General features: G+C 36.5%; 2 protein-coding genes and 1 pseudogene across 3 annotated transcripts; all 3 read right to left on the bottom strand.

The window, feature by feature from the left end:
- Nucleotides 1-230: 230 nt before the first annotated feature.
- On the bottom strand, nt 231-3,113 carry LOC125477272 (transcription factor bHLH104-like). 2 transcript variants are annotated; one of them, XR_007258434.1, is made up of 5 exons: nt 2,903-3,113; nt 2,706-2,783; nt 2,399-2,561; nt 938-1,338; nt 231-508 (listed from the first exon to the last, which is right to left on the bottom strand). XR_007258434.1 is itself a non-coding variant. In XM_048584219.1 (4 exons), exons 1-4 carry the CDS (start codon nt 3,061-3,063, stop codon nt 1,081-1,083), a joined length of 660 nt encoding a protein of 219 aa, XP_048440176.1. In that variant the 5' UTR covers nt 3,064-3,113; the 3' UTR covers nt 878-1,080. The 2 variants fall into 2 exon arrangements, 1 of the variants encoding a protein (XP_048440176.1); XM_048584219.1 differs by lacking the exon at nt 231-508 and having other exon boundaries at nt 878-1,338.
- Nucleotides 3,114-11,007: 7,894 nt separating this feature from the next.
- On the bottom strand, nt 11,008-15,544 carry LOC125477333 (annotated as a pseudogene).
- Nucleotides 15,545-20,650: 5,106 nt separating this feature from the next.
- LOC125477350 (RING-H2 finger protein ATL16-like) lies at nt 20,651-22,368 on the bottom strand. Its single transcript, XM_048584361.1, has one exon. The coding sequence runs from the start codon at nt 21,867-21,869 to the stop codon at nt 20,793-20,795; it is 1,077 nt and encodes a 358-aa protein (XP_048440318.1). The 5' UTR covers nt 21,870-22,368; the 3' UTR covers nt 20,651-20,792.
- Between the last annotated feature and the right edge of the window lie 3,033 nt (nt 22,369-25,401).

The raw sequence follows: 25,401 nt of genomic DNA, 5'->3' as shown, positions 1-25,401 counted from the left end.
GATTTTCGGAAAATGTAAACTTACTACGTTTGATAACCATTTTATTTTTAGTATTTGGTAAGTAGAATTAAGGAATGTGAAATGTTGTCATACAATAGTGAATCATTAAGATTCTTCTAATGCGGGTAGGCGTATGTCAAATGGCAGTTGGGTTAACATACAGTCTTCACTATGTTGGAGGAGGTCATGACGTTAAGTCTAATAGGAGATAGTAATAAGAATGAAAGAAGACATTGAACCCAACATTGACTTTCCTCGTTTTGCATAATTGCTTATCAACATACTTTTCCAACATCAGAAGAGAAGTACTACTAGACTAATAATCGAGTCTAATTAATAGTTGACACTTCACCTGTCACAGAATGTGATTAACTTGTAAGAGGGAGGGAGTTAGTTGTTTGGATGTAATAAACTTTCATGCGTGGTTTGCACAGCATAGTAGGGGCAGTTACTGTGATCACTGGTTTATACGACTTGAAGAGAACATTGATGATGACATACAAATGTGCTGCATGGTGAACCATAAAGATTAGATTGAAATCCATCGAGACAGAAATCACAAATCGAAATTCAAAGCCAGTAAACCGAAGAAGAAGAAGAAGATGAAGGTGACAAGAACAGTTTGTATGAGCAGACATGGGAGCAAGAAAAGTTCCATTAAAAATAGTTTTGCTTGATGCATTTGTTTGTCTGGCAAGTGCTCAAATTCCATCAATTTCAGTATTGCACAACGCATTTAATAAGAAATTCACAACAGACGGATAGAAAAGAAAAATGTTAGGAAGGAAAAAAATTCAGTGTATATGTTGCCAAGAACCAGTGCTGTCAGATATGCTCTTGAAAAAGGTTGGGGTATAAACAAGTAAAAGCAAAAATATGCTAAATACTGGACATTTACGAACTGTTTTATTCCAAAAATGAGAGCCTTCAAGCTTACATTTAACAATTCTGCTACACAAGTGCCACCAGCCAAATAAAGTCAGGCAATTGAAACAGCGCTGACATATTCTCAACAATCAATAAAATGGTCAGAAATGTAAATGAAGGCATCTAAAATTATCCAAGTGCTTTATTAAAAATCTAAGCAGCGGGGGGCCTAAGTTCATGATCACAAGATGTATCACGGGCCGATGGAGGCAAATAGTGCCACATCGGGACCAGACTATAGCTAGGATAGACTGCCATCTTGTTTGCCCCAGGATGATATGCAGCTGGTACCGCTGGGTGGGTTGGAACAAACCCAGAAGGTGAAATTGCCATACCTTTCAACTGCTGCTCCAGCCGTTCTTTATCTGCTTTCAGTACAAGTTTCTCTTCACGAAATTCGTTCTTCTCTGCCTGTAATATGCAAGAACAGTCAACTAAGTGAGTACTCAAAAGCTCTATCGTACTGATTCTTAAATAATTTTCTTAAATCCTTGCATCCAAATGCACCCTAAAGTTAATAGTAATACCTCTGCTTAACTGCATCAGATTGGAAACCAGTCCATCGTAAATGGGGTAGAAGTTCTAACTCCAAGAAAGAACCTAACATAATGTTACAAAGGATGGACACAGGCTTACAAGATACATAAATAGGATCTAACACACTAGGACTTTACGTGTTTCAAAGTGGTAAGAAACTGATCTAAAAATCAGCAAGCAGTTACACAACAGATTATATCCGGTACCAACAGGGCAGATAAATTAATGATATAACATCTGAGCACGGGATATTATGAAAGGAAGTGATTTTCGCACACCCTTTTTCTCCCCGTACACACCCATGTATAGTTCTAGCCTTTGGATTGGATAAATCAAAGGAGAATCAACGGACAAAACCAACAGGGGCATGTAAAACAAGAAAACAGGTGTGTGAATATCAATTCCCTATTCTTAATAGTTATAATTGCAAATGATCATAGTAATGGACTATTGTTTTGGAGAATGAATCCTTGTAGGCTCAGCTTACAGATGCCACAAATCAAGTCTATTGTAAAATTAGACGAATTGTATGATATTATCTCCATCAGAGGAGCTTGACCCAGGTATAAAGTAAAGCAAGGAGGACACTTGAAACTTTACCCGAGGTTAGCCCCAACCACATGGAAACAAAACAAGCATTACAATCAATCATAGACGCCCTATCACGGCTTTAAGATCCTCTATAGGAGTATTCTGTTCATTTCAGATCATCACAAGCAATAACCGCAGAAATTTGAAATACTAGACTGGAGAAATGGTTCGAAAGAATTAGCTGAAACGAACAGAATACTGCTCTTAAAATCAGTGTTATCGGTCTTCTCCAACACAATAGTTGGCTGAATTAAAGATAACCTTAAGCCAAATCTCATAACACTTGTAACAAAACCATAAAAGAATAAAAACAAAAACTTCAAGTAAATGATGTATATCGAACCTTTAAACTTTTAACTTCTTCAAGTAACTTTTGATTTGTTTCTGTGAGCTCCTGAGCTTCAGCTCTCAGCTGGTTCAAAACCCTTATGGCATCATCAAGTCTAGCAGCCTTGTCCGTCTTCGGCGGCCTCCTGGGCTCCAAAACACCGTTCAACTCCACAAACCTGCAACATATTAATCAAACAGCAATACGTTTCAATCACAAAGAAAACAAAGACTCACCATTCTTTTCATCATTACAAAACAACCCATTTCTTCAAATTTGTAAAAAAAAAAAAATAAAAAAAAAATTGAGATTGTATACATGCCTGTCATTCAATCTCTCCCTCCTCAATTTCTCACGGCAAGCTTTTGCCCCTGATCCAGAGCACGAATCCGGTCGTCCCCTTATTACCAAAACATCATCAATCAAACAATCAATTCCGTGACAAAAAGTTTGGAGCTTTCGTGACTAAGAACGCATTTACATTTCTGAAGATTTCGTGGAAAGCGGAAGAGGAAATACCTCTTGCGGGGGCACTCTTTTTCCTGTAACTGTGAAGCGGCGGCAGCAGGAACATCGAGGGCGGAGAATTCGAAATCGCCGAAAGGAGTGCGGTTGGGCCAGAGGAAATCGGTGGGTTGGGTTTCGTCGATGTAATCAAGATAATCTATCCATTCCCCCATTAGAGATTGCAAAGAGAGACTGAGTTCTCTTCTATTAATATGAATATGATTCTCAGGACTTAGTTCGATGTAAATTTAAATTTAAATTTATTTTTATGAAATAAGCATACAAAAAACAAATTTAGCATGTTGTTTATTATTTAATTTTATTTAATTGATTTTGTTTTTAATCAATTAGAGCATCTATTACCATTAATTCCTTAACTCATCAAAACGTGTAGTTATAATCCTCTAACTAAAAATTCATCACCATTGGTCCCTTAATTTTAATCTAACTGGAGAAATGATCCCTCAACTTTAACCTAATTGAAGCAATTGTCCCTCAACTTTAACCCAATTGTAGCAATGATCCTTCCAACATAACTCATTTTAACAAAATTCTAAATAAGTTGACGAAAAAAACCATAGCTACACGTTTTGATAAGTTGAGGGACTCAATTGTAGCAATGGTCCTTTCAACATAAATTATTTTGACAAAATTCTTACAAAGTTGACAAAAATGATCATAGCTATACATTTTGATGAATTAAAAGACCAATGGTAATGGATTTTTAATTGAGGGATCATTATTCCAATTTTATTAAACTTGGAAAACGATTGCTATAATTTACCTTTTTAATTATTTAATTTTGTTTTATAGATAAAAAGACCAGAATTAGAAAATATTAGTGTATTTGACGGTCATATTACTTGGCATGCCAACTGGTGTTATAAATTCGTACAAAATCAATTTCGTGACAAAAAGCTGGGCTCATCTCTAAAGGGATCTTCATTTTTTTAAAAGAGATTAGTTGTTGACTTAGTTCATAATGACCTTTAACAATCTAAATCGTGTTGCAATCGTATCAGATTAGGAATGTGAATGTGTAAATCCTAGTATATTTAGGAGTATCCTGTAGTTACCTATTAAGAGATGTAATCTTATAAGGGTAAGGATTTTACTCTTCTTACTACTATAAATGAAGGCATAACGAGGTGATACAAAACACACCTTAGAATTAAATCTTTCTCTTTCTCTCTTGTTGTCGTCGGCCCCTCTCTCTCTATTCCTTAGATCGCTTAGGCCAACAACACGTTATCAGCACGCTCTTGTCACAAGCTAAGGAACTTAAGGATTGTAGGAGGAGGTTATATTCTACAAATTCAAAGGCTCTCAATTGTTTTCTGTCAATCAGGTTCTTCTAAAATAAATTAAAATATTTGAAAAAACCTTGAAGCATGAAAACATTCCTTATGATGCATAAACCCCCTATATTTATATTTTCCTTCCAATTATATGTATTGTATATATGTTCATATATTTTGTCAATGTATATAATTGTTCATGCATTATGCATATATGCTATGTGGAATTGTTAGTCAAAAGAATCAAAATTAATTTAGAAGTAATTAGGGTTTTAACTCTAGAATTCGGCAAAAAAAAAAAAAAAAAAAAAAAGGGACAAAAACCAAATGCTAGTCGGGCAGTGGGTTGGAGCCTAGCGGTTAGGCGGGATTTAGGCGGATTTAAGTAAATTCATTATATTTCACGTAAATAAGTGTCTGTGTTTATACTTTAAAAAAAAAAAATATATATATATATATATATAATTTCATCATAAACTACAAAATAGAATGACATATGTATTATGAAGTATTGGAACATAATGAAAACATAGGGAACAAGGAAAATTTGTGTGCTCATTTAAGTATTCAACAATTTATTGAAAAAAATTAAATGCAAATTGGAAGTTATCTATTTTCTATCTAAGTGAGTTACAACCTAGGTAGGTGCCTAAGTGGGTCTGGGTGGGCTAGGTGGGTGCCTAGGTGGTTTGGGCTAGGTGCCTAGGTGGTCTAGCTGGGCACCTCAGCTGCTCTAGGTGCCCTTTCTTGATTTTCAAACGCCTAGGCATTAATCGGGGAGGTGACCAGCAACCTAGCGTCTAGGCGGCACTAGGCTGGGATATTTAGAACAGTGGTGGTGACAGATCTTAGGACGACGTCTCCGATGCCTTGGGTTGCCTAATACATGGGCCTGAAGCCCTAGTCCAAAGCCAACCCAACCTGCATGACAAAAGCATGCTGGGCCTGTCCCTGACACGAGCCTGAAGCCTCGGCCCGTCTATAGCAACCTTCTTGGGTTGCTGGACCGGTTCCCTATCTCGGCCTACGCCAACAAGCTTGTATGCATCCTGGCTTTGTCTTAGCCCCGACCTGCGAAACCAAAAGCCAGCCCATGCGGCTGGGCTTGTCCCTACGACCCACAACTAAAACCCAGCTGCGATTGGGGTTTCTTTGCACACCCGCATGCCCTTTGGACCTTGACCCGTGTGCCTGCCCCAGACCCAACACGCTAACCATTCACGGATGGGCTTACCAAACTGGACTCGTGGCCTGCAACCATGATTAGGGCTGCTCTTAGCAGCCACCCAAGCCTATTAAACTTTATAGGGTCTTGTCCTACTCACGGCACCCATGCCCACCATGTTTGGGCTATGGTTTTTCAAACCCAATGCTAATTTTTGGCATTCTAAATAATTTTAACCCGAATGTTATAATTATTTTTTCTTCTACGATCGACCCTGAATGGTCTCAATCTATTGAATTAATTAAAGTGACCAGTAGTTCACTAATCTGACAATTAATCCAAAATTATTGACCTGAAGCTCTCATTTTGGCATTAACAATTCAATAAATTATTTCTCCTCTTTAAACCGTTGACTATCTTTTGTAGCCCTAAAGTACTCACACTTGGGTTCCTAAAGCAATACACAAATCCACTACACTTTATTGTATATTGTATTCTGTATTCTTGCAGGTACCCCTATATATATGAACTAAAATGTTCATAACTAAATTGTACCTGTAGTTTCAAATTTAGTGCCTTAGAAACCCGAAGTTTACATTCAAAATTTACCACATGAAACCTGTAGCTTTCATGCATAAATTAAACCAATACATGTCTATAGAACCCCAAATGTTCTACAATGTATGTCTATGGCTTTCCATATGACTAACCACGTTTTGATGTACCCTCTATTTAGGGACATGTCGAACTTGAACAAGCTCAACTTCACCGTTCTGAAAGTCTCCAGAAGAATCTACCTAAAGTGGGTTCAAGATGTGAAGCTCTATCTTACTGCAAAGAGTCTTAGAGCTACCATCGAGGAACCAATCAACGAAGCTTCATATAGCTATTGCTATGATCTTCATCTGAAGACACATCCATGATGCACTGCAGACCAAGTACCTCGCAGAGGAAGATCCCCGTACCCTCTGGCTCGCACTGGCGGATCACTTTGATCACCAGAAAGATATCTTCTTACATGAAGAAAGACACAACTGGCAACATTTACACTTCCAACACTTTAAGTCTGTGAATGAATACAACTCTGAAGTTTGTAGAATTCGATCACTGCTTGAGTTCTATATCGAGGACTTAACCGAACAAGATCTCCTAAAAAAGACCTATTTAACCTTCAATGCCACCAATATTGTCCTACAACAATAATATAGGGCACAAAAGTTCACCAAATTTTTGGATTTGATATCTATTCTACTTCCTGCTGAAAAGCAAAACCAGCTTTTGATGAAGAATCATCAAGCTCGACCTACCGGCTCAAACACCGCACCTGAAGCGCACGCAACAACTTCTAACAGCCACAATTGAAAGAGATTCCGTCGTGGCTATGGGAAAGGGAGGCAAGCCCACCACGGGCCCAAGGTCCACCGAACAAAGGCCCATCCAAGGGAGGAAACTTAACTTAGAAGAGCTAACCTCTTGCCCCAAAGGCCCCTAAACTTCAAGAACAAGAGAAAAGCTACCATCAATTGAATTCCACTGAACTGGACATGTGCTATCAATATGGATCAAGAGATCATTGGTCACGCATATTGACACGTCCAACCTTGATATACTCTAAACACCAGGGTAGGTACGTGCTGGCCGACACCCAAAAGTGCAAAGCCACACTAATATGCATGAGAACCAATGAATATAAATAAGACTTATAAATTTAAATATAATTAATATGCAAATGAGGAGCATGTTTAGAGCATACAACTAATTTGAGACACTAGAAAAGAAATAATATGAAATTGAATGAACAAAATGATGGGTCCTACACTAAGAGAACTCGAAGATGCCAATGTGGGAGTGCCTTGACGCCGAGATTGTACGCCTTGATTCTATGTCCTGAAGGCGTGCAAAATATTAGGGTAGACACGTTGATAACCCACTAGGTAAGTACCAAAAATATTAGGGTGCAAAATACAGGATTGTACGTCGGGATTATGTGCAGATGTGTCGTATGATAACCCACTAGGTAAGTACCAAAAATATATCTCAAAATCTCGTATCAAACATTGGAGCTCAATAGCTCAAACCTCGTCTCATAAATCCATGATAAACCATAATCATAAACCCAAAATAAACATATACGTGAAACCATAGAATTTCATAATCGAAAACCCAATGATTCATAACCTTTAGTAATATATAAATCCGATAAATCATAATTATTCAGTAAAAGCAATCTAAATAAATCATAAGTATGAAAATCCGTAACATATTATAAATCATGCTCTATTCATAAAATATGCAATGCACGCTAGGCTAATATTTTATAAAATATATAAGTTATGAAGGGGTCCACTCACAGATATTTTATTGTCTGAGAGTCGCTCAAACTAGCGTGAACGGGATCGCTTTCGTCGATGCACCTAAATGCACACAGAGACCATTTAGTAAAACACTACGAAAATGATCAAATTTGGGAAAACAGACACCGGATTGGATTCGGCATGTCAAGAAACATAAGGAGTGACCTCAGATTTCCTCTACGCGCCACCACACTCGGCGGCTGGCAGCCCCAACTCGCCAGAAAATTCAACAACTCTCAAAATTCCCAAATGTTACAGGAATGAAGATCTCAATAATAAGAACAACTTTCATACATAGGCTGAATTCCAGTTCGGCCGAAAAACGCCTCAAATCACCCTCGATCACTCGGAAACCCAAAAATGAGTGATCTTTGATTCGTCTTTTCTGCTGCTCTATCACCTCCAAACTTGTTTGGGGTTTGTTCCTGAGCTCAAGAGAAGGCTAATGGTGGTGGTGGTCGAAAGAATCACCTTAAAACATGGCGGATTTCCGCCGATCTCCCCCATGGTGCCATCGGTGCTATCCCCACAAAACTGAGACCAAAAACTGTCGAGTTTAGAGTGGAACTTGAAGAAAGAGGGTTGTGGAGTCTTGTGTAGGTGGTGACGAGCCTTGGATTGCTGGAAAAATCGTCGGAAACCGTCGCCAGGAACCGGGGTCACGACATGGAAACCGGTCGGGGGTCCGATTAGTTATTCCCACAACTCTCTCCTTTCTCTCCTTTCTCTGCTTTCTGATTGTTTCACCCTCTCTTCTCCTCCTTCCTAATTCGGCAACATTCCCTTCTTTTCTCTCTTTTTTCATCTCTCTTATCCGTCTATCTCTCTCATTTCTCTTCTTTCTTTTCCATCACAAGCCACACACGTGACACTAGATTGATGCTCCAACAAAATCTGGAGCCTTCCAGATTTATGGTCAAATGACCATTTTGCCCTCGACTTCATTCGTTAATAACTCTTCGTTATAACTCCAAATTACATTTCGTTTATGCCCATGCGTTCGTAGCAATGAGTACTACGAGGATACGCCAAGATAACAGATCTTATGTGACATGAAAAGGTGGTCAACAAAAATCAACGTTTTCATCTCGAATGGCATTTTCGTAAATTCACGCTTTAAATTTATAAAACTATAAAATTTGGGGACAGGTCGTTACACAGTAATGCACCTACACACAAACGCTGGAATGGTGTTAAAGACATTTTCCACTACCTCAAGGGTACAACGAATTTGGGCTTGTTCTATATCCATGAATCCTCAAGAGAAACCACGCCCCCCTCGGTCCTTGGGTTGATTCACACCTCGTTGGATATGCAGATGCTGATTATCTATCTGACCCACATAGGGCACGCTCTCAAACATGTTATGTCTTTACCGTTTGAGACACTGTTATATCTTGGAGGTCTAGCAAGCAAACACTAGTTGCAACTTTTTCAAACCATGTTGAGATTTTCGCCGTGCATAAAGCCTCGCAAATGTGCTCTTGGATGAGAGCAGTTATGAAACATATTCGAAGCACTAGTGGTCTTACTTCCGTCGTTAACCTTCCTATGACGATCTTTGAAGACAATGCAGCATGCATCGAGCAGTTAAAGAAGGATACATCACCAAGCACATAACGTCGAAGTTCTTTTACTCTCACGAACAACAATAGCATTAGAACATTGAAGTCAAGCAAATCCGTTCCCAGGACAACCTGGCTTGACCTCTTCACAAAGTCATTGCCCAAGTCTACTTTTCAGAAGCTCGTCCAAGGAATTGGTATGCGTAAATTATCTGAATTGAATCATTTGTAGTCTTATTTGTAAGTTATGTCAAACGCAGGCGGAGTATCCTGAAGCATACTCACTTAATCTTAATGTACTCTTTTTCCTACGATTAGGAGCGTTTTTCCCACTGGGTTTTTGCTACCTAATAAGGTTTTAACGAGGCACACATCCTGGGATGATCATACTCTATTGAGTTCACTACTTTCGTCCTCTTTGACGTTTGTTTTAGACATTATGCATACTTCTCACTTTTCTTCTTAGTCTATGGGTTGCCCTATGCCTTGGGTTTTACCATAGTGAGGTTTTGTAAGTTTTACTACCAATGCATACTTACTTGTGTTTGAGACTCGCATTCACCCTTTATGCCGATGACTTCATCAACTGTTCTACCTCATCTGCTGAAGATATGATGCGACGTTTTGTTTGAGTATTTACACACTCAAGGGGTCTGTTGCAGTCCTATCGGATTAGGAATGTGATTGTGTAAATCCTAGTATATCTAGGAGTATCTTGTAGTTACCTATTAGGAGTTGATTACCTATTAAGAGATGTAACCCTATAAGGGTAAGGATTCTACCATTCCTGCTACTATAAATAAAGGCATAAGGGGGTGGTACAAGACACATCTGAGAATTAAATCTCTCTCTTTCTCTCTTGTTGTCGCGGGACCCCCCTCTCTCTCTATTCATTAGATCGCTCAGTTAATTAGGTCTACAACAAATTGTTTATTTTAAAATATTTTTGTGAAATATTCATCAAATTAAAAATATTTGAGGTATTTAATAAGTTCAAAATAAATGCTTCAAAGGTTTGGATTAAATTAATTTTTTTATTAGAAAATCTATCAGTGCAAACTTAAAATAAACAATTCAAATCGTTTAAAATTTGATGTAAAATGGGACCCACAATCAGTCTTTATATTTACATGAAAATGAGAACCCCCTTAAAATTGATTTTGGTACTAAAAATTCTACAATTTAGTTTACAAAATGCTATATATATGAGTGAACTCGTAAGGCGTGACATCTTTTCATCAAACGATAATTTTATCAGGGTGTACATCAAATGACCAGCTATTACTAGAACGCTTCCAAATTATTTATAAAAAAAATATATATATATAAGTAACGGGTTTTTTCCTTGCAAAGGAAGCTAGCGGGGAAAAAGGAGTTCGAACTGCAAGCTCGAGTGTAAGAGGAAATGTTGGCGACTACTTGAACATCAAGCTCCACGTCAAATCATTATTTTTAACCTCGCACGAATCAAACATCAAAATTAACGATTCTTAGCATTCCAAAAATCACTTCATGCATTTTTCGTAACAACAAAAGATAGAAATCGCACTTCAAAGAATAAATGACGACTTCTTTAGAGTGACAATAACAACTCTTGAAACATAACATGCTAAAAGATCACAATGGATCAAGAATAACCCATCTCAAAGAACAACCTAGTAAAATATCGATTTAATTTGCCAAATGATTGGTTAATCTGCAATTTACGTCTTCCACAATTTTCTTTCATCATCCATTCAAAAGATAGAGCTCTTTAGATAGCAGCACAAAGCATCACTACAAATCTTTAATTTCTTTATCAACAGTGACTCACCTGAAGAACATATAAATATAATTCCAAAGTATATTCTCCGCAAAGACGTATAGATGCTCTCAAATGCCGTCATTTTCGGTAGGTCGTATGATGATTAAAAACTTATTAAGCTTTGGATTAAAATTATAAAAAAAAATAAATAAGTACATTATTAAACAGGTGATCACTATTGCAGTTGAAACTTGTCAATCTTTGAATTCCCATACAATGGCGCTTACCTTTAGTCTGAAGCAGTAGCTTGATCAGAGCAAAGCTTTGAAGCGAAGTGCTGACAGAAAAATTAAATGACATGGGCTTCATTCTTAAGCTTGTCAATTAGCGCGTCCACAAAAGAAACGAGGACCCCTACTTTTCTCGTGGGAGGTTCAGCGACTTGAACCTGTTCTAAATCGGAGTTGATTTCCTACATTCAGATCCTGTGGAGTGTACTTCGTTATGACCTTCGATTTCGCTTTCATTATGCTTGGGATTGTTGCATACCTCGGTTGATTTAGCCTCAAATCAGTGCTGCAAGACGGTCACAGAAACAAGTGTTAGTCTACATCTTCCACCAGAAAATCAGGTTTAGACAAGCATCTATCGTGATGTATGTGCTGATGTTTTCGCTGGATTTCAGTCCATTACTCTAATTGATATCTCAAATATTCTAATATGAAATAATAAAGTTGAAACCTTCAAAATATATTTCCATCACAAAGTCACAAGTGTACTTAAAATATCATCAAAATTTTGTCATTTTGACACTTATTCATCTCTCAAGACGCAATATGATCCATATCATTTAATTGTCGAATTCCTAAAGAACAGGCAGCTGTACCCTTGGACTGGTTCAAGGCCTAACCAGGTCCTTATTTGCAGACCTTTACATGCCCAAGCTTTATTGGCTTGGGAAGCCCCTTCCCTTAGGGTTACTTGAAGCTGAATGTGGACTGTCCTAGGCTAGGTAAGGGGCCGATGGTTCTAGGTGCTGAGGGACAAATCCAGGATTACAATGGTGGTTGGCTGGTGGGTTTTAAGGCTAACATTAGTTCAAACTGTTCCAGTGAGATATTTCAAGCTGTTGATTTAGCTATTATCCTTTGATTGGTATCATCGCTGGGTTCAATTGTTTGTCCATAGGCGGTTGTTCGTTGAAAAGAAATTTTCGCTGCATATTTATTAGTTAAGTTGGGTTATACCAGTAGCTTGGGTAATCTTCATGATGATTGGATTGGCATTACCAAACCCAAGTTAATTTGTGTCTAGTACTTCGCGTTTAGGCCAAAGACATAACCAGAATAAATAAATAAGTAAATAAACTGCATTCTGGTATCTACGCAAGTGGAAATGTCATAACTAAACAAAGTTACGGGGAAAGCTAATTTACGTCTGAACCGTTCAACTCTATCAATTTGATCATATTTCTCCATCCACATAATCCTCTGTGTGAATAAATAAGCACGGTGCAGCTGCGACACCCCTAGCTAAATGGTTTGAGAATGGCACAGCCCGTCCATCTTCTGCTGAACAGTAGGGTAGCCTTTCAACTATTCTGGCATATGGGTGAGGATAGATAACTCTCCCACCAGCAGCTATCAATGCTTATGTGGAGTTCCCGGCTCCTTGAAAAATTACTCCACAACAAGGGGGACGAAGAATTGAATTTATGAAGGCCCTAAAGGGGCAGACTAAGGAAAGTTTGAGGTGAAAAGGAGACATTGCGCAGTTCAACAAAAGGACTTTTCATCTTTTTAGTTTCTTTCCGGTTTTCGATAATCAAGGATACTGACAACTCTAAAACCTGTCTTTCATATCTTCCCAATAAACTTTATCGCGAAAATTTGAGAAAATAGGACTACTTAGATATGTAAAGACATGATTGCCCATTAGTATTTTTGAAATTTAAAACGCTGTGGAAGTGGCACTTGTTTCTCCAGTTAAATACAAAGAAAAAAAAAATGATATGGTCATTTATTTATAATAGAAATCACGAACGCTACCTTCAAATTGAACTACTCCTCAATTCAGAAAATAATTTGGAAGTTTTTTTAATAAAGTAAATAAGTTGGGTTAATGAAGTTTGAAAGCTGTTTCAATTTCCTAATTGGTCCTATCAAAGTAAATAAATTTATGTTCCCATTCCCTAAACATATGGCAAAATTCAAGTGAAGGCAAAAAGAGATGCATCTAAAAGTCCTAGGTGTCCACACAGGAATACGCAAGAAGATCTTATACTTACATGATCACTGCTGGAAAATCTAGACACAGGGCCTCGAGACCACCATCCACCTCTCGGTCCACTGTCACTACCTGCTTCTCCTTATCCAGCACAACCTACTGGAAACATTTAGTCAAAGGAATAAATTCATAATGTATGAAGATCAGAATAGAACAAAATACTATCAATACATCTCATTTTTCGCTAAACTAAATGTGAAGTCGAAGAGACAGTTTAACACGTGCAAATAAGTAACAGTAAAGACAAACACAGAGATTTTTACAAAGCATGTACAATAGTATACATGGATACACTTTAAAGGGACAACCATTCTCAGGAATACGAAATTATAAGAAGAACAATCTCTTTTATACAACAGAAGGAGGATAACTTTGTTTGGGCTAAAAAAATAATATCTTTAAGATAGAGTAAAGAGAAAGAAAAAATAAGCCTTTATTCCTTAAGAAAAGAAATGCAATTTAGGAATACCAGGGATTTAAAGATGAAAGATAGAAGAAATAGATTTTAGTAAAAACAGAGCCCCCATCACCCAGTACTTCAAACACCAAGAGTCTCTGATCCAATATGTCGTCAAACCTTAGTGAATTTAATCAAAGACTAGCCTAGAAGGAAAGAAATTTGAAATAAGCATATTGAGTGAGAGAAACTACATCCTCAGATTGTCAAGACTCAAGATGAATAACATGTGACAACATCAGTATATATGCCTCTAACTATACTCTTGCCACCTTAACTACCGTTCTTTACAATCTTCTTTCACTTTTAGAACCTTTTATCTGCAATTTGGCCTTGTGGCACTCCTGCTATGCTTTTAACACTCACCTTGACCAACGCAAAAACGTTTTGCAAAACAGAATATCCACTTGTTATTGCCCATACGATACGGACCCTCAGAAGCCATACTTATCCTGGTCAATTGGGATATCTATAGAACATATGTATTTGGAAAGCATAGAGAGACCAACACCTCCCTAACCTCAACTTTCGAGGGTATTAACTTCTTCAGAAGTCTTCTGCTGCATGATACTAAACTATGAAACTAAGAAATGGGGTGGAGCTTCTCACCAACTACAATTTAATGGATTGCAAAACAAAACCTTTGCTCACCCTTAAGAACAAAAGGCAAATTAGAAACCGATAATATGTAGCATCAACAAACTCATATCAACCAACTATTAACTCAGAGTCTAAACAGATTGAATTTTCTATTAATCGATTAAAAGCCCCCAAAACAAAATCTACACTTCAAAATTTGTCTCATATTCACCCACATTTGAAACCTTAATATATTCCTCAAAAGTTTAATTATGTCAAACAAAAGAAAATCAAGGAAGCGTGAAACCAAAGTACACAAAATCAAAGCAAGTACATTTCTTCTCTAGCTGAATGAATGAAGAGATAAAAAACTAACCTTTGAAGCAAACGTCCCCTGAGGCCAGTTCAGCAGCCCTGCCACCATTTGCCCCGTTTGATCGCAATCATCATCGATAGCCTACACAAGCATTCACTTATGCATAAAAGATCAAATTTTCACTTCTTCAAACCAGTACCAACAATGCAAAGCCACAAAACCCAATATCTCTTTTAATTTTTCGAGCAATATTCTAATTAATCTAATCTAGACTACGGGAATGGGGATTCCAACTTGGATGCAAGGGAGCACGACGTTCTCCCACACAAAACCCAAATCTTTAAACTCATTAAAAACTAAAAGAAATTTACATTTAACCTGTTTGCCCAGGATAAGAAGCCCAGGCTTCTCAACCTTCACGAGAGGTCTCAGAAGCTTAGCAATGGATAAGGGGTAGAGAGGGCCATCAATCTCCACATGAATCCCCCTATCGGCGCCCATAGCCCGTCCTGTCCTGAGCGTATCTACGCACTGTTTTAGTCCCATGGAGATGGCCACCACCTCCGACGCCGCCCCGGATTCTTTAATCCGGAGGGCCTCTTCCACAGCAATCTCGCAGAAGGGGTTCATCGACATCTTCACGTTCTGGGTCTCCACGCTGCTCTGTGGAATGCAAGTATTGAAACTGTTGAATTAGAATTACATGATTCTGAAACGAAACAAGAACGGGATTTGGAATGGCTTGGCTTGGTTTGTCTGGTTTGATCGGATTTTGACTGGCACCATCATCTTCATGGTATCCGGTGGGAGTGGCACTGAGATGGTAATGGCGATTGGGATTGGATAATAATCCGGTGAGAGAATAGTGGGGAGGAGGAGAGAAATGCTGCCCCGACTTTACTAAATGTGAGCTCTAATTTTATATTTCTTTGGTAAATTACACACAATTATCTTAATTATAGGTCGAACCATGATTTCATGTTTTAAATATTGTAATGACATACTTCAATTTATTAATTCGTTGTAATGTTAGATCTTCATTAAATTTTTTGTTAATTTGACTATTAAATAATGATGTGGTAAGAATGAGTCCATTCTTGCTCAGCTGAATTAAAATATTGATAAAAGATTCTTAATTTATTAATACTAATATTCTTAAACCCAAAAAAATATTAATATAAATGAAAAACTGAAAATTGTTAAAAAAAAAATTGAAAAAATAATTTTTTTATTTGTGGGCCTTAAGACTGCTTGAGGTGAAGAGGTACAAGCTTCTCGAGTTGCATAGGCAAGCTCCACGAGTTGCCTTCCGCCCACGGATCTCGGGACCAAGCTCATCATTGCCAACGTCGGCGATTGAATTCAGAGGATTGTGAATCACGATTCAGAATAGCAAAGTTGTGGGGAATCAGAAACAAGAGAGACCCAATTGGCGGCGGCGAAATCAACGGAAGAATGAAGGTGGTTCGGGTTCATGTGCTCAGCTGGCGGCTGACCAGATGAGTTCATGTGAACGAAGATGGAGTTGCTAGGGATGACCTGTGAGAGTGAGATTACGATCCACCAGTAGGATTTAAATGCCTTCGCACCAGAAACCCTCCAGTCCCAAAGTCCACCTTCTCATTTAACTCTTTGATTTACTCGATTTTTCAAAAATTACTTCAATGTAGGGTTTGTATCTAGGTTGTGTTTTTTTCTCACAAACGACATTGGGGAGACTCCTCCCTTTCTCCCTCTTTCCCTCTCCACACTTCTCTTCTCTCTCCTCGCTTCACTTCAATTTAGGGTTCTATACTGCTTCCAATGGCGGGATCTCGTCATCAGCGTCAAGTTTTGCTTCTCGACAAGCGAGCACCCTTCTCCAGCAGTCTCAAGTAGGGATGGACAAATACCCCATCAATTATGAGTAACCGCGGTTACTCATCCATTTAAATTTCACGGTTACAATTACAGGTAACCGTTTAGATAAATAAAAAGTTATGGGTATAACTGTTTACCCATGAAATTTAAATGGGTGGTTATGAGTATTAACTGCGGTTCTAAACGGGTAACCATTTACCCGTTTATTTTATATGTAAAATTAACACAAATCATGTTCCCTATTGGACAAAACTTAGATCAATGCTATTGACTAAAATGCATGGTTTCTGTAGCTAATATAATATAGTTTTCCTTAACCACTTCAAATTTCATGGTCCATTATATATATATATATATATATAGCAAATTTTATATTACCTTCATTGATAACCGTTAAAAATATCATTAGCAAACTATTATTTCAATTATTAGAATGGTATAGGGACTTAAAAAATTAAAATATGGAAATATATGATGAATATACCTATAACGGTGTTTAATTGTTAAAACAATAAAATTATGACAAATTTTTCTTTTTTAATTTTCAAGTTGTTAAAAAAACATGTAGACAGGTGAAAAATGAGCAAATGGTAAAAAAGAAAGGATAAACGGGTCAAAAAAAGATAAATGGGTAAACGGGTACTAAACGGTAACGGTTAAATGGGTATGCGGTTATGGGTATGGTACGCCGTTTATAAACGGTTATGGGTATGGTTATAACCGTTTAGGCAATTACCCAACGGGTAAACGGTTACGCGGGTATGAGAATAAATGGTTATGGATAAATAACCGCAGTTACCCGTCCGTCGTAATCGTTGCCCATCCCTAGTCTCAAGCCCCGAATTAAAAATAAAAAAATTATTTTTTTATTAATATTAATATTTTTCACGGTTTAGGAATAACATAAGGTATGCGATTGTAGTTTGACCCATAGTTGAGGTAGTTTTACGTAATTTACCTTATTTCTTTTCTCTTCTTTTTCACAATTTGATGACAAGTGGAAAACCACTTGCCAATAGGAAATTTTGAAAATGGTAGTGTTATTCACACACTCATTTTTACTTCTTACATACTCTCTTAATGTTTAGATGTCGAATCAAATGAATTGAAGAAGATCAATACCAAAAATTAACAAGGAGTGTGTTAGGTACAGATGAGTGTGTGAATAACAAGGAGTGTGTTAGGTACAAATGAGTGTGTGGATAACATCATCTTTTTGAAAATTGCTATTTTTTTAGCACGTCATGTTTTAAGAGTAGTGGCGAGCCAAAATGTTTCCTTAATTTTATCATAATGGTTGACGAGAAATTTTTTAGTGTACCCAAAATATGGGGTACACCATATTTTAAGATACAAGTGGAGAGATACAGGGGTGACTTTCGATTAGGTTGGATGGGAATAAGCATTCCAATGCCAATCTAAAAAAGTTTCGGAATCAAATATTTGTTCCAATATTGGAATATTAGATTACCAAAATTTATTGGAAATTCGGAATCAATTTTATCTCGGAATTTCATGACATAATTCAAATCTCCTCAATTTTGCAAGACTTTGAAAATTTTTAAACTTTTATGTATCCACTATTTAATATTTATTCTAAATTTCTGCAATATTTGTACGTTGTTGCTTGTTAGGCTTTCCACAAGATAGTAAGGCGGAAAAAGTGAGTGTCATTACCAATATATTGAACTCATCAAGGAATCACACTTCTAAGTGAGCTGAAAATTTTGAACTCATAAGTTCACTATATCAAACTCATGAGTGTGGTACCAATACATTGAACTTACACTAGTGTAGTAGTAATGTTATAGAAATCAAACTCGGGGCGTCTGATTCCTAGATATGGTATCACACTTGCTTAAATCACTGTGGAAGGCCTTACGTGTGCGTATGACATAAATCATATTAGACAAGTTAAAATAGTTAGCATGACTATACTCTTCATTTTTAATAGTATGATTAAATAAACAAAATATGAAATAAGCATATCTAAATATAATAATAAATGTGATAAAATAAGAATACGCATGGTTTCGTTTATAGTACCAAGTTTGAGAAATTTTAGAACTGAATTTCTGAATTTCGGATCAGATAGGTACATTCCAGTTGCCATCCAAAATTTTCAGAATTTTTCAATAGGAAATGTTCAGACTTGGAATAAAAATTTTTGGTTCGGATTGGAATTTTCAATCCAACTTGCACCCCTCAAGGACACTAGGAAAAAAAAAAAAAAAAAAAAACTCTTCTTCATTTATATTATGACACGTGGTATATCGAACATAAACACTGAAAAAGTCTCTCCTGGTCGACATTATTTGTTTTGTGTCTATGTTAGTCATGTCATGCTCATGCTAGTTCAATTTGCTTCAACAAATAATATTTATGAGCCACATTAGCATATAGCAAATTTTTTTTACAGTATTACAATGGAAGGACCACATTGGTTGGAAACATCTATTCTAGGATTACATTTATCACTTTTCAATTTCAGAGACTATCTTGATAGTGTGGATCAATTCAGGGACCATTTGTGATAAAGAAAAACTTGTGGAACTCATTTATGTGTCACATCAACATATAACGGAATTTTTTATAGAATTGTGATGCAATGACTATATTAATTTTTTATTTTTAGGGATTACATTGATTGATTTTTAATTTCAGAGACCATTTTGATGATGCCTCAATTTTAAAGACTATTCGTGATAAACATTTGCAATATAGATAACAAAAGTGTGAAATCCAACATATAAATGAGAGTCCCCCAAACATGCCTCGTACCACATGCCTTGATCAAGGAGTTCAAGAGCACTCTCACATCCAAACCATCTGACACATAGACCATGGCTCTCATCAAAGTGTTGACCGCACGTCAATGTTATCACACACAGCTACTCTTTGTTACATGACTCCTCCTCCTCCTCCTATGAGAGTCAAGACAGCAGTGTATAATCCGAAGTGGCAACTCAAAGTACTGCGTTATGGAAATTTTGAGCATATCTCGAAGCCAGTGAAAAATGAGGCATGAAAGCTGTTTTGACGTCTTAACCACAGTCTCGCAGAATATTTCCAACTAAGCAAGATTTTGACAGAAGATTTGCCTGCTCTACCGACTATTGATTGTAATGTAAAGAAAAGAAAATGCACTGTCTCAAGGAGAATAAAAACAGTAATTCGGGACAAATGAACTTTTTTTTTTTAAGTAGATGAACCCTTGTATATATTATTTCTTGCAGACTAAAAAATGATTAATTTTTACACTATTTTTAACTTTTCAAATATCTTTTATTATTGTTGATTATCAGATAAATAAAACTAAAACAATAGACATTACTAAACATGAATGTGGATCGTCAACGAGGACGTTCTAGTGCATTGTTGATTCTTATCCAAGACTAAATTAATGTGTAAGAACTCTTGTTCATTAATTTTCCTTTCATTTATTTAATCCAGTGGCTAGAAAAAAAAAAAAAAAGGGTAGACTTTACTACCTAATTATATTAACACCCTATGTGCTTGATTGAGATTATAGGTAAGTAGGTTAATCTTCCAGACTGGAAAATTGTAGACATGATCAGGGAAAGAACCTCACACCAACCATACACATAAGATAATAACAAAGCATATAGCTTCCTTGTACCAGCATTAGCATATATTATTGGTCATCACACAGGAAGGCACTTCATCTTATGATAGTTTGCAATTTGAATAAAGAGGACCCATGTATCTCTGCCAATTTAATCAATGGAAGGGACCTTCCCCCTTTTCACACGCTTTGTAATCTTTGGATTCTGCTTGTTGGTTTACACAAAGGGGGCCTCCTCCATCCTAAATTCCTCTTTCTTTCCACTAAAATAATTTTATTCTTGAGGTTGGTCTGTCTATCTCTATTAACAACAATGAGCCTCCCAATTATTCAATTCAATTAGGTGGGAAAAGGTCTTTTGAAAAAATTAGAAAATATAAAGTGGTGATTCAGCAATGATGCCAATAATAATGTCTTCTAAGTCATCCGCAACACTTTGATCAGGGGGAATTTTTTTTGCATCACTTCGAAATGTTGCCGTGAAATTTTTAACTAACGTAGTATTATTAATATGAAAAAGCCCCAATGGGACAAGAAAGGAAAAAGAATGTAAAGTAAAGCTATGCTTTCAAATTTCAATTGAATGTGGCTATGTAACATTAGGAAATCATGTAACCTCCCAATAGTACATCTAAAATTTCTATCTCACAAAAACACTAAAAACTTGCAAAAGTCCAAACAAAAAATTTGTCTTATGGCTCCAAATAAACAGGCAGAATTGCATTTCTAGATCCCCTACCATTACCAAAAGAAAAGAAAGATCTTCTAACCCTAGCACTACTGCAACCTTCAGTGGGACTGACCTCACTGATTTGCCTTTGCTGCTGCATTGCTGCTTGAACTGCCAAATAAAGCTGCCTATCAGCTGATGAGTCCATTGAGAAAGACCTCCTTATTGGTTGGATTGAAAACTGATCATCTTTCCCTCTGATATCAATGCATTCATCCCCCATGCTTGTAATCATGTTGTGAAATTTTCTCTCAAATTTCTTGGGCAAAACTCTGTGTTCCAATTTCCTTGGTGAAGGACTAATAGATCTTACTGATAGTGATAACTCCCCGGAATTCGATCTTCCTTGTCTTCCAAGCATTGCTTGATCCATCGTGTTGTCGTTGCTCAATTCAATAACCACGTAGTCTTCATCGCCTCCACTGAGGCTACCTGCGTAAGGACTTGGATCTTGGGGCGAAGAGCTTGGAGCGACAGTTCGATCAAAAGGAAATCTGGGTGTGGTTGAAATGCTTGTTCTACAAAGTGGGCAATTGGCATTGCTTTGAAGCCAAACATCAATACAATCAATGTGGAAAACATGGCTGCAATTCGGTATGATTCGAAGCTTCTCGTCTTCTTGAAACTCATTCAAGCAAACCGCACACTCGCAAAAGCTTCCCTCTCCCAATCCTATATAATTTCCATCTTTCTTGAATTGCAACAATGGGATTGATCTGATCACTGCTTCGTCGAGCCCCCGGGTCTCTACACGGGGGGAGTAGACCATGAGCTGGTCTTCGTCCCGCCTATTGCGCGACAATGAGAATCGCCTGAGGATGTCGACACGGTGCCAGTTGAGGCAGCATTTGATAACAAAGATGTAGTAGCTGACGAGCAAGAAAGCTGTGGCTACAATTCCTATTCCGGCAACTGCTATAATGGGGAAGCTTGTGTCGGAATGGTGAATCGGAGTTCCAAAAATGGAGCTTCCTGGAGTTGTTGATGGAGGAAGAGCTTGTGACACATGGATCAAATAGCTTTTGCTTCCAAGATCCATGAAAAAAAATGAGGGTATGAACAATAAAATAAATGGGGTTTTTTCTTAAACCTTGAAACTTATACAGGAACTAAAAAATAAAAAATTTCACCCTCGCACCTCATGTCCTGAGTTCAAAACCACTCCTCCAATACAAGAAAAATACAAAAAAAAAAAAAAAAAAAAAAAGAACATGAAACTCACAAGAAGTGAGATTTCCAAAGATCTAGAAAACCCATATATTTTTTCAGTTTTTTGAGTAGATGAAGGTTGGAAGAAAGGTGGCTCTAAAGTAAAATGGAAGAATGAGCTAGAAGTAATGAGATGAGAGAAAAAGAGGAAAACCAGGTGGAAATAAATGATGAGGGACATGGAAGTAACCTGCAATTCAATGAAAATGTGCTCTCTGCCCAACTTTTTCTTTTTAAGGTTGGGGAGACTCGGAGTTGAGACGACTCGGACTGTGAGTACCTACGCGTAGTTGGGGAGTTTGCCTTCCCACGAGAAGTTTGGCTAGAAAAATTGCTTAAGTGTCTCGATATATGTACGTTATTATTTTAAAATTTATGTTACAGATGGTATAGATATACAATGTTATATATCAAAGAGTAATGCTAGGAAGATTAAATGCGTAACAAAATTTTGTAAACTAAATGACATGAAAGTTGATGATTGAACTATTACTTAAGTGTTGATTAACGTGTTTATTTTTTTATTAATGACACATTATTTAATTTATAAATTTAGTTTACAAAATTTAATCTAACTAGCATTACTCGTTAGGTTGTGTTGAAATGGACAGCTCTTCATCATGGCTGTGCATTTTATATATGCAAGAATTATTATTTGCTTGGTTTCCGACCAACCCAAAATTTATTAAGATAAACCCATTAATCTTAAAGTACATTAGTACCAAACAAGTCAATAATGAGAGGATCATGCACTTCGTTCTACTTAATTGGCTTTGAAACTTCGAAGGTTAGACATTTTTCAGTGATAGTCACGCTGTCCTATGTGTTATTTATTTATTATACGTGTATAATTAGTTTTTTTTTTTTTGTAGTGTATATTATAACACGTGAAATAATAATATTATGTGACAGTTTGATAGACACATCACATATTATAATTTAAAATGAAAAATACTCGAATCCATATGTTATGAACTAGTTCTTATCGATTACAAATCACAGGTCTAATGTGTATATTAAAAATTGTTTTTTGTTTTTTTGGTAATTTCCATCAGTTATTTTTACTTCTGTATCTGACGGTGATTTGTAAAAAGAACCTAGTGGTGCCCATAAAAATTTTCTCCACCGTGTGGATTAGTAATGATATTTTTAAACAAGATAAGAAAAGAACCTTGACTTTCAAAATGGTCGTCCATCCACAATCATAATCAATCATAGAACAGAAAGTCTCACACCCACATGCAACCCACCCACCATTGAATTTGATTAATCCAAAGTAGGTAGATTCCAATGTCCCATGCGTGTCTAAGTTTTGCATCCACATTGTACAGTAGTGTTCGACCCGCTATACCAATTTCAAAATCTATGTACCAAAAGTACTATAGTAGCCTACACTTTTGGGTATAAATCCAGTAGGTCCCAATTATAAAGCTATTTTTCATGGAGAAGTTAAATCCACAGAGTCCATACCAAGAACAGACGAAGGAAAAAAAAAAAAGAAAAAAAAAAAAGAAAAAAGAAGAACCGACACCTTCCCATACTTGCATGACAAAGATTTTATCATTTAGGTAGAATAGTAGTTATGTATTTTTTTCCATCCAAAAGTGCCTCTTCGTAGTCAAAGGTTGAGGCCTTTGCCGAAGAAAAACTTCCCAAACTTGTTCTTCAAATTTTTTGAATAAGACCATCTTTTTGTTCTTATTAGGATCACGATCATCACCTAATGTTTTAAATAGAAATCTAAAAGCCAAAAGCTACGAGCTAAAATCTAAAAGTCTATCTCTTTATTTAATCAGCTGTGGCTAGGAAGCATGTAATATTTCCTGGTTAAGTGAGCTGGATGACGGTTGATGAGTTCATATTATACTATATATTTTACCCTAATCTTAGTATTAATTTATTGGTTATTTTGATAGAATTTTGATACTCTATTATGTATTTTCAATGTACAACATTTGATTTCCTCTTAAGCAAAATGTGATCAAACGGATGAATTTTGGAGTGATTCAAATTGGAGAATGTTCGTGAGCCTTTCAAGATGATTGTATCAAAATTCCAGATTTTTTTACCAAGCTGTTTGACTGTGGTGAAGAAAAGAAGGTCCAACATAGCTTTCCTAGATTGACGTTTGTGGACGTTTTAGGTATTTTGGAGGTCAAGATGGCATATTTTGAAGAAGATTCCTTTTGAGGATTCGTAGGGACGTTTCAAGCTTTAAAAAGAGACATTTTGGGACCAAATCAGAGTTGATTTGGTCAGTCAAAAGTCTTATTTTCTGAGAAATCCGAATCTCAGTTTAAATAGGAAACCTTTTATTTTCTAGTTATATTATTCTATTATGTTTCCTAGTTTTATTTTCTAGTAGTAAAAATAAGGCTATTTAGCCATTAGGTTATGGAAGGGGGCATCACTTTGGAGAACTGATGTGATAAAAGATAGCACTCAAATTAAACCCTATTTTTGATAATTGTAGTATAGATATAAGTAGGGATCGTTCTAGGCTGGGGATTAGGAGGGATTGCTAATCTAATGAAAATTGACTCAAAAATGTGAAAATATGCTTTAAAACACTTTAAATAAACTCACAAGACTCTTACTAACTTGTATGACTCAAAACAAACTTTAAAGACTCCAAACAACTCAAAACAACCAAAAAGACTCAATTTAGACTTTAGGACTTACTTTGGACAAAAATACAATTAGTTTTGACTCTAAAAACTCAAAAAGACTCTTTTGGACAGATTTGGAACAAGTAAGAAAAGGGGTTTTGATTTTGGACGAATTTAAAAGAAAACAAGTAACTTAAAACTTTAAAACAGATTTTGGACGAATTTAAGAAAGATCAATGGATGATGGGATAGCCAAAGGATACTTCTCCACACATGATACATTCAAACATAAATTGATTTCCAGTTGCTTTTTCGATAAACCATGAATCTCAACACCCCAGATTAACCATGACGTCACTAATTAACTCTCAGATTTTCCTTAAGTTAGTGGATTGGATGACATCATACGACAACCCAAAGCATTCTTCAAAAGTCCCCTACATGACATCATAATAGAGATAAAATCAAAGATCATTACGTTCAATGGAAATCATAAGTATTGACAAAGCACTTGTAACTATGGCATCATGATACTCATGCTAGAAATTTACTTAACATGATTGTGAAAACAACCTTAACTACTTGTGAATATAAGTTTGTGACGATTATGTGAAACACCCTAATATTCTAGTACCAAGTTCAAGCATGCAAATTAAGTAGGCCTCCCTAATAAACATACAAGAATAAGTTATCCGTCAAATGGTTAAGTAAATTGCATTCACAATTTATGAAATCACAACTGGAATTTATCAA

The sequence above is a fragment of a genome, unplaced genomic scaffold, assembly GCF_019419815.1.
Source record: "Pyrus x bretschneideri cultivar Hongxiangsu unplaced genomic scaffold, Pyrus_bretschneideri_v1 Contig21, whole genome shotgun sequence".
Lineage (NCBI taxonomy): Eukaryota > Viridiplantae > Streptophyta > Magnoliopsida > Rosales > Rosaceae > Pyrus > Pyrus x bretschneideri.
Note: the sequence above shows the minus strand (reverse complement) of the source record. Positions and strands in the feature narration are given on the sequence as shown.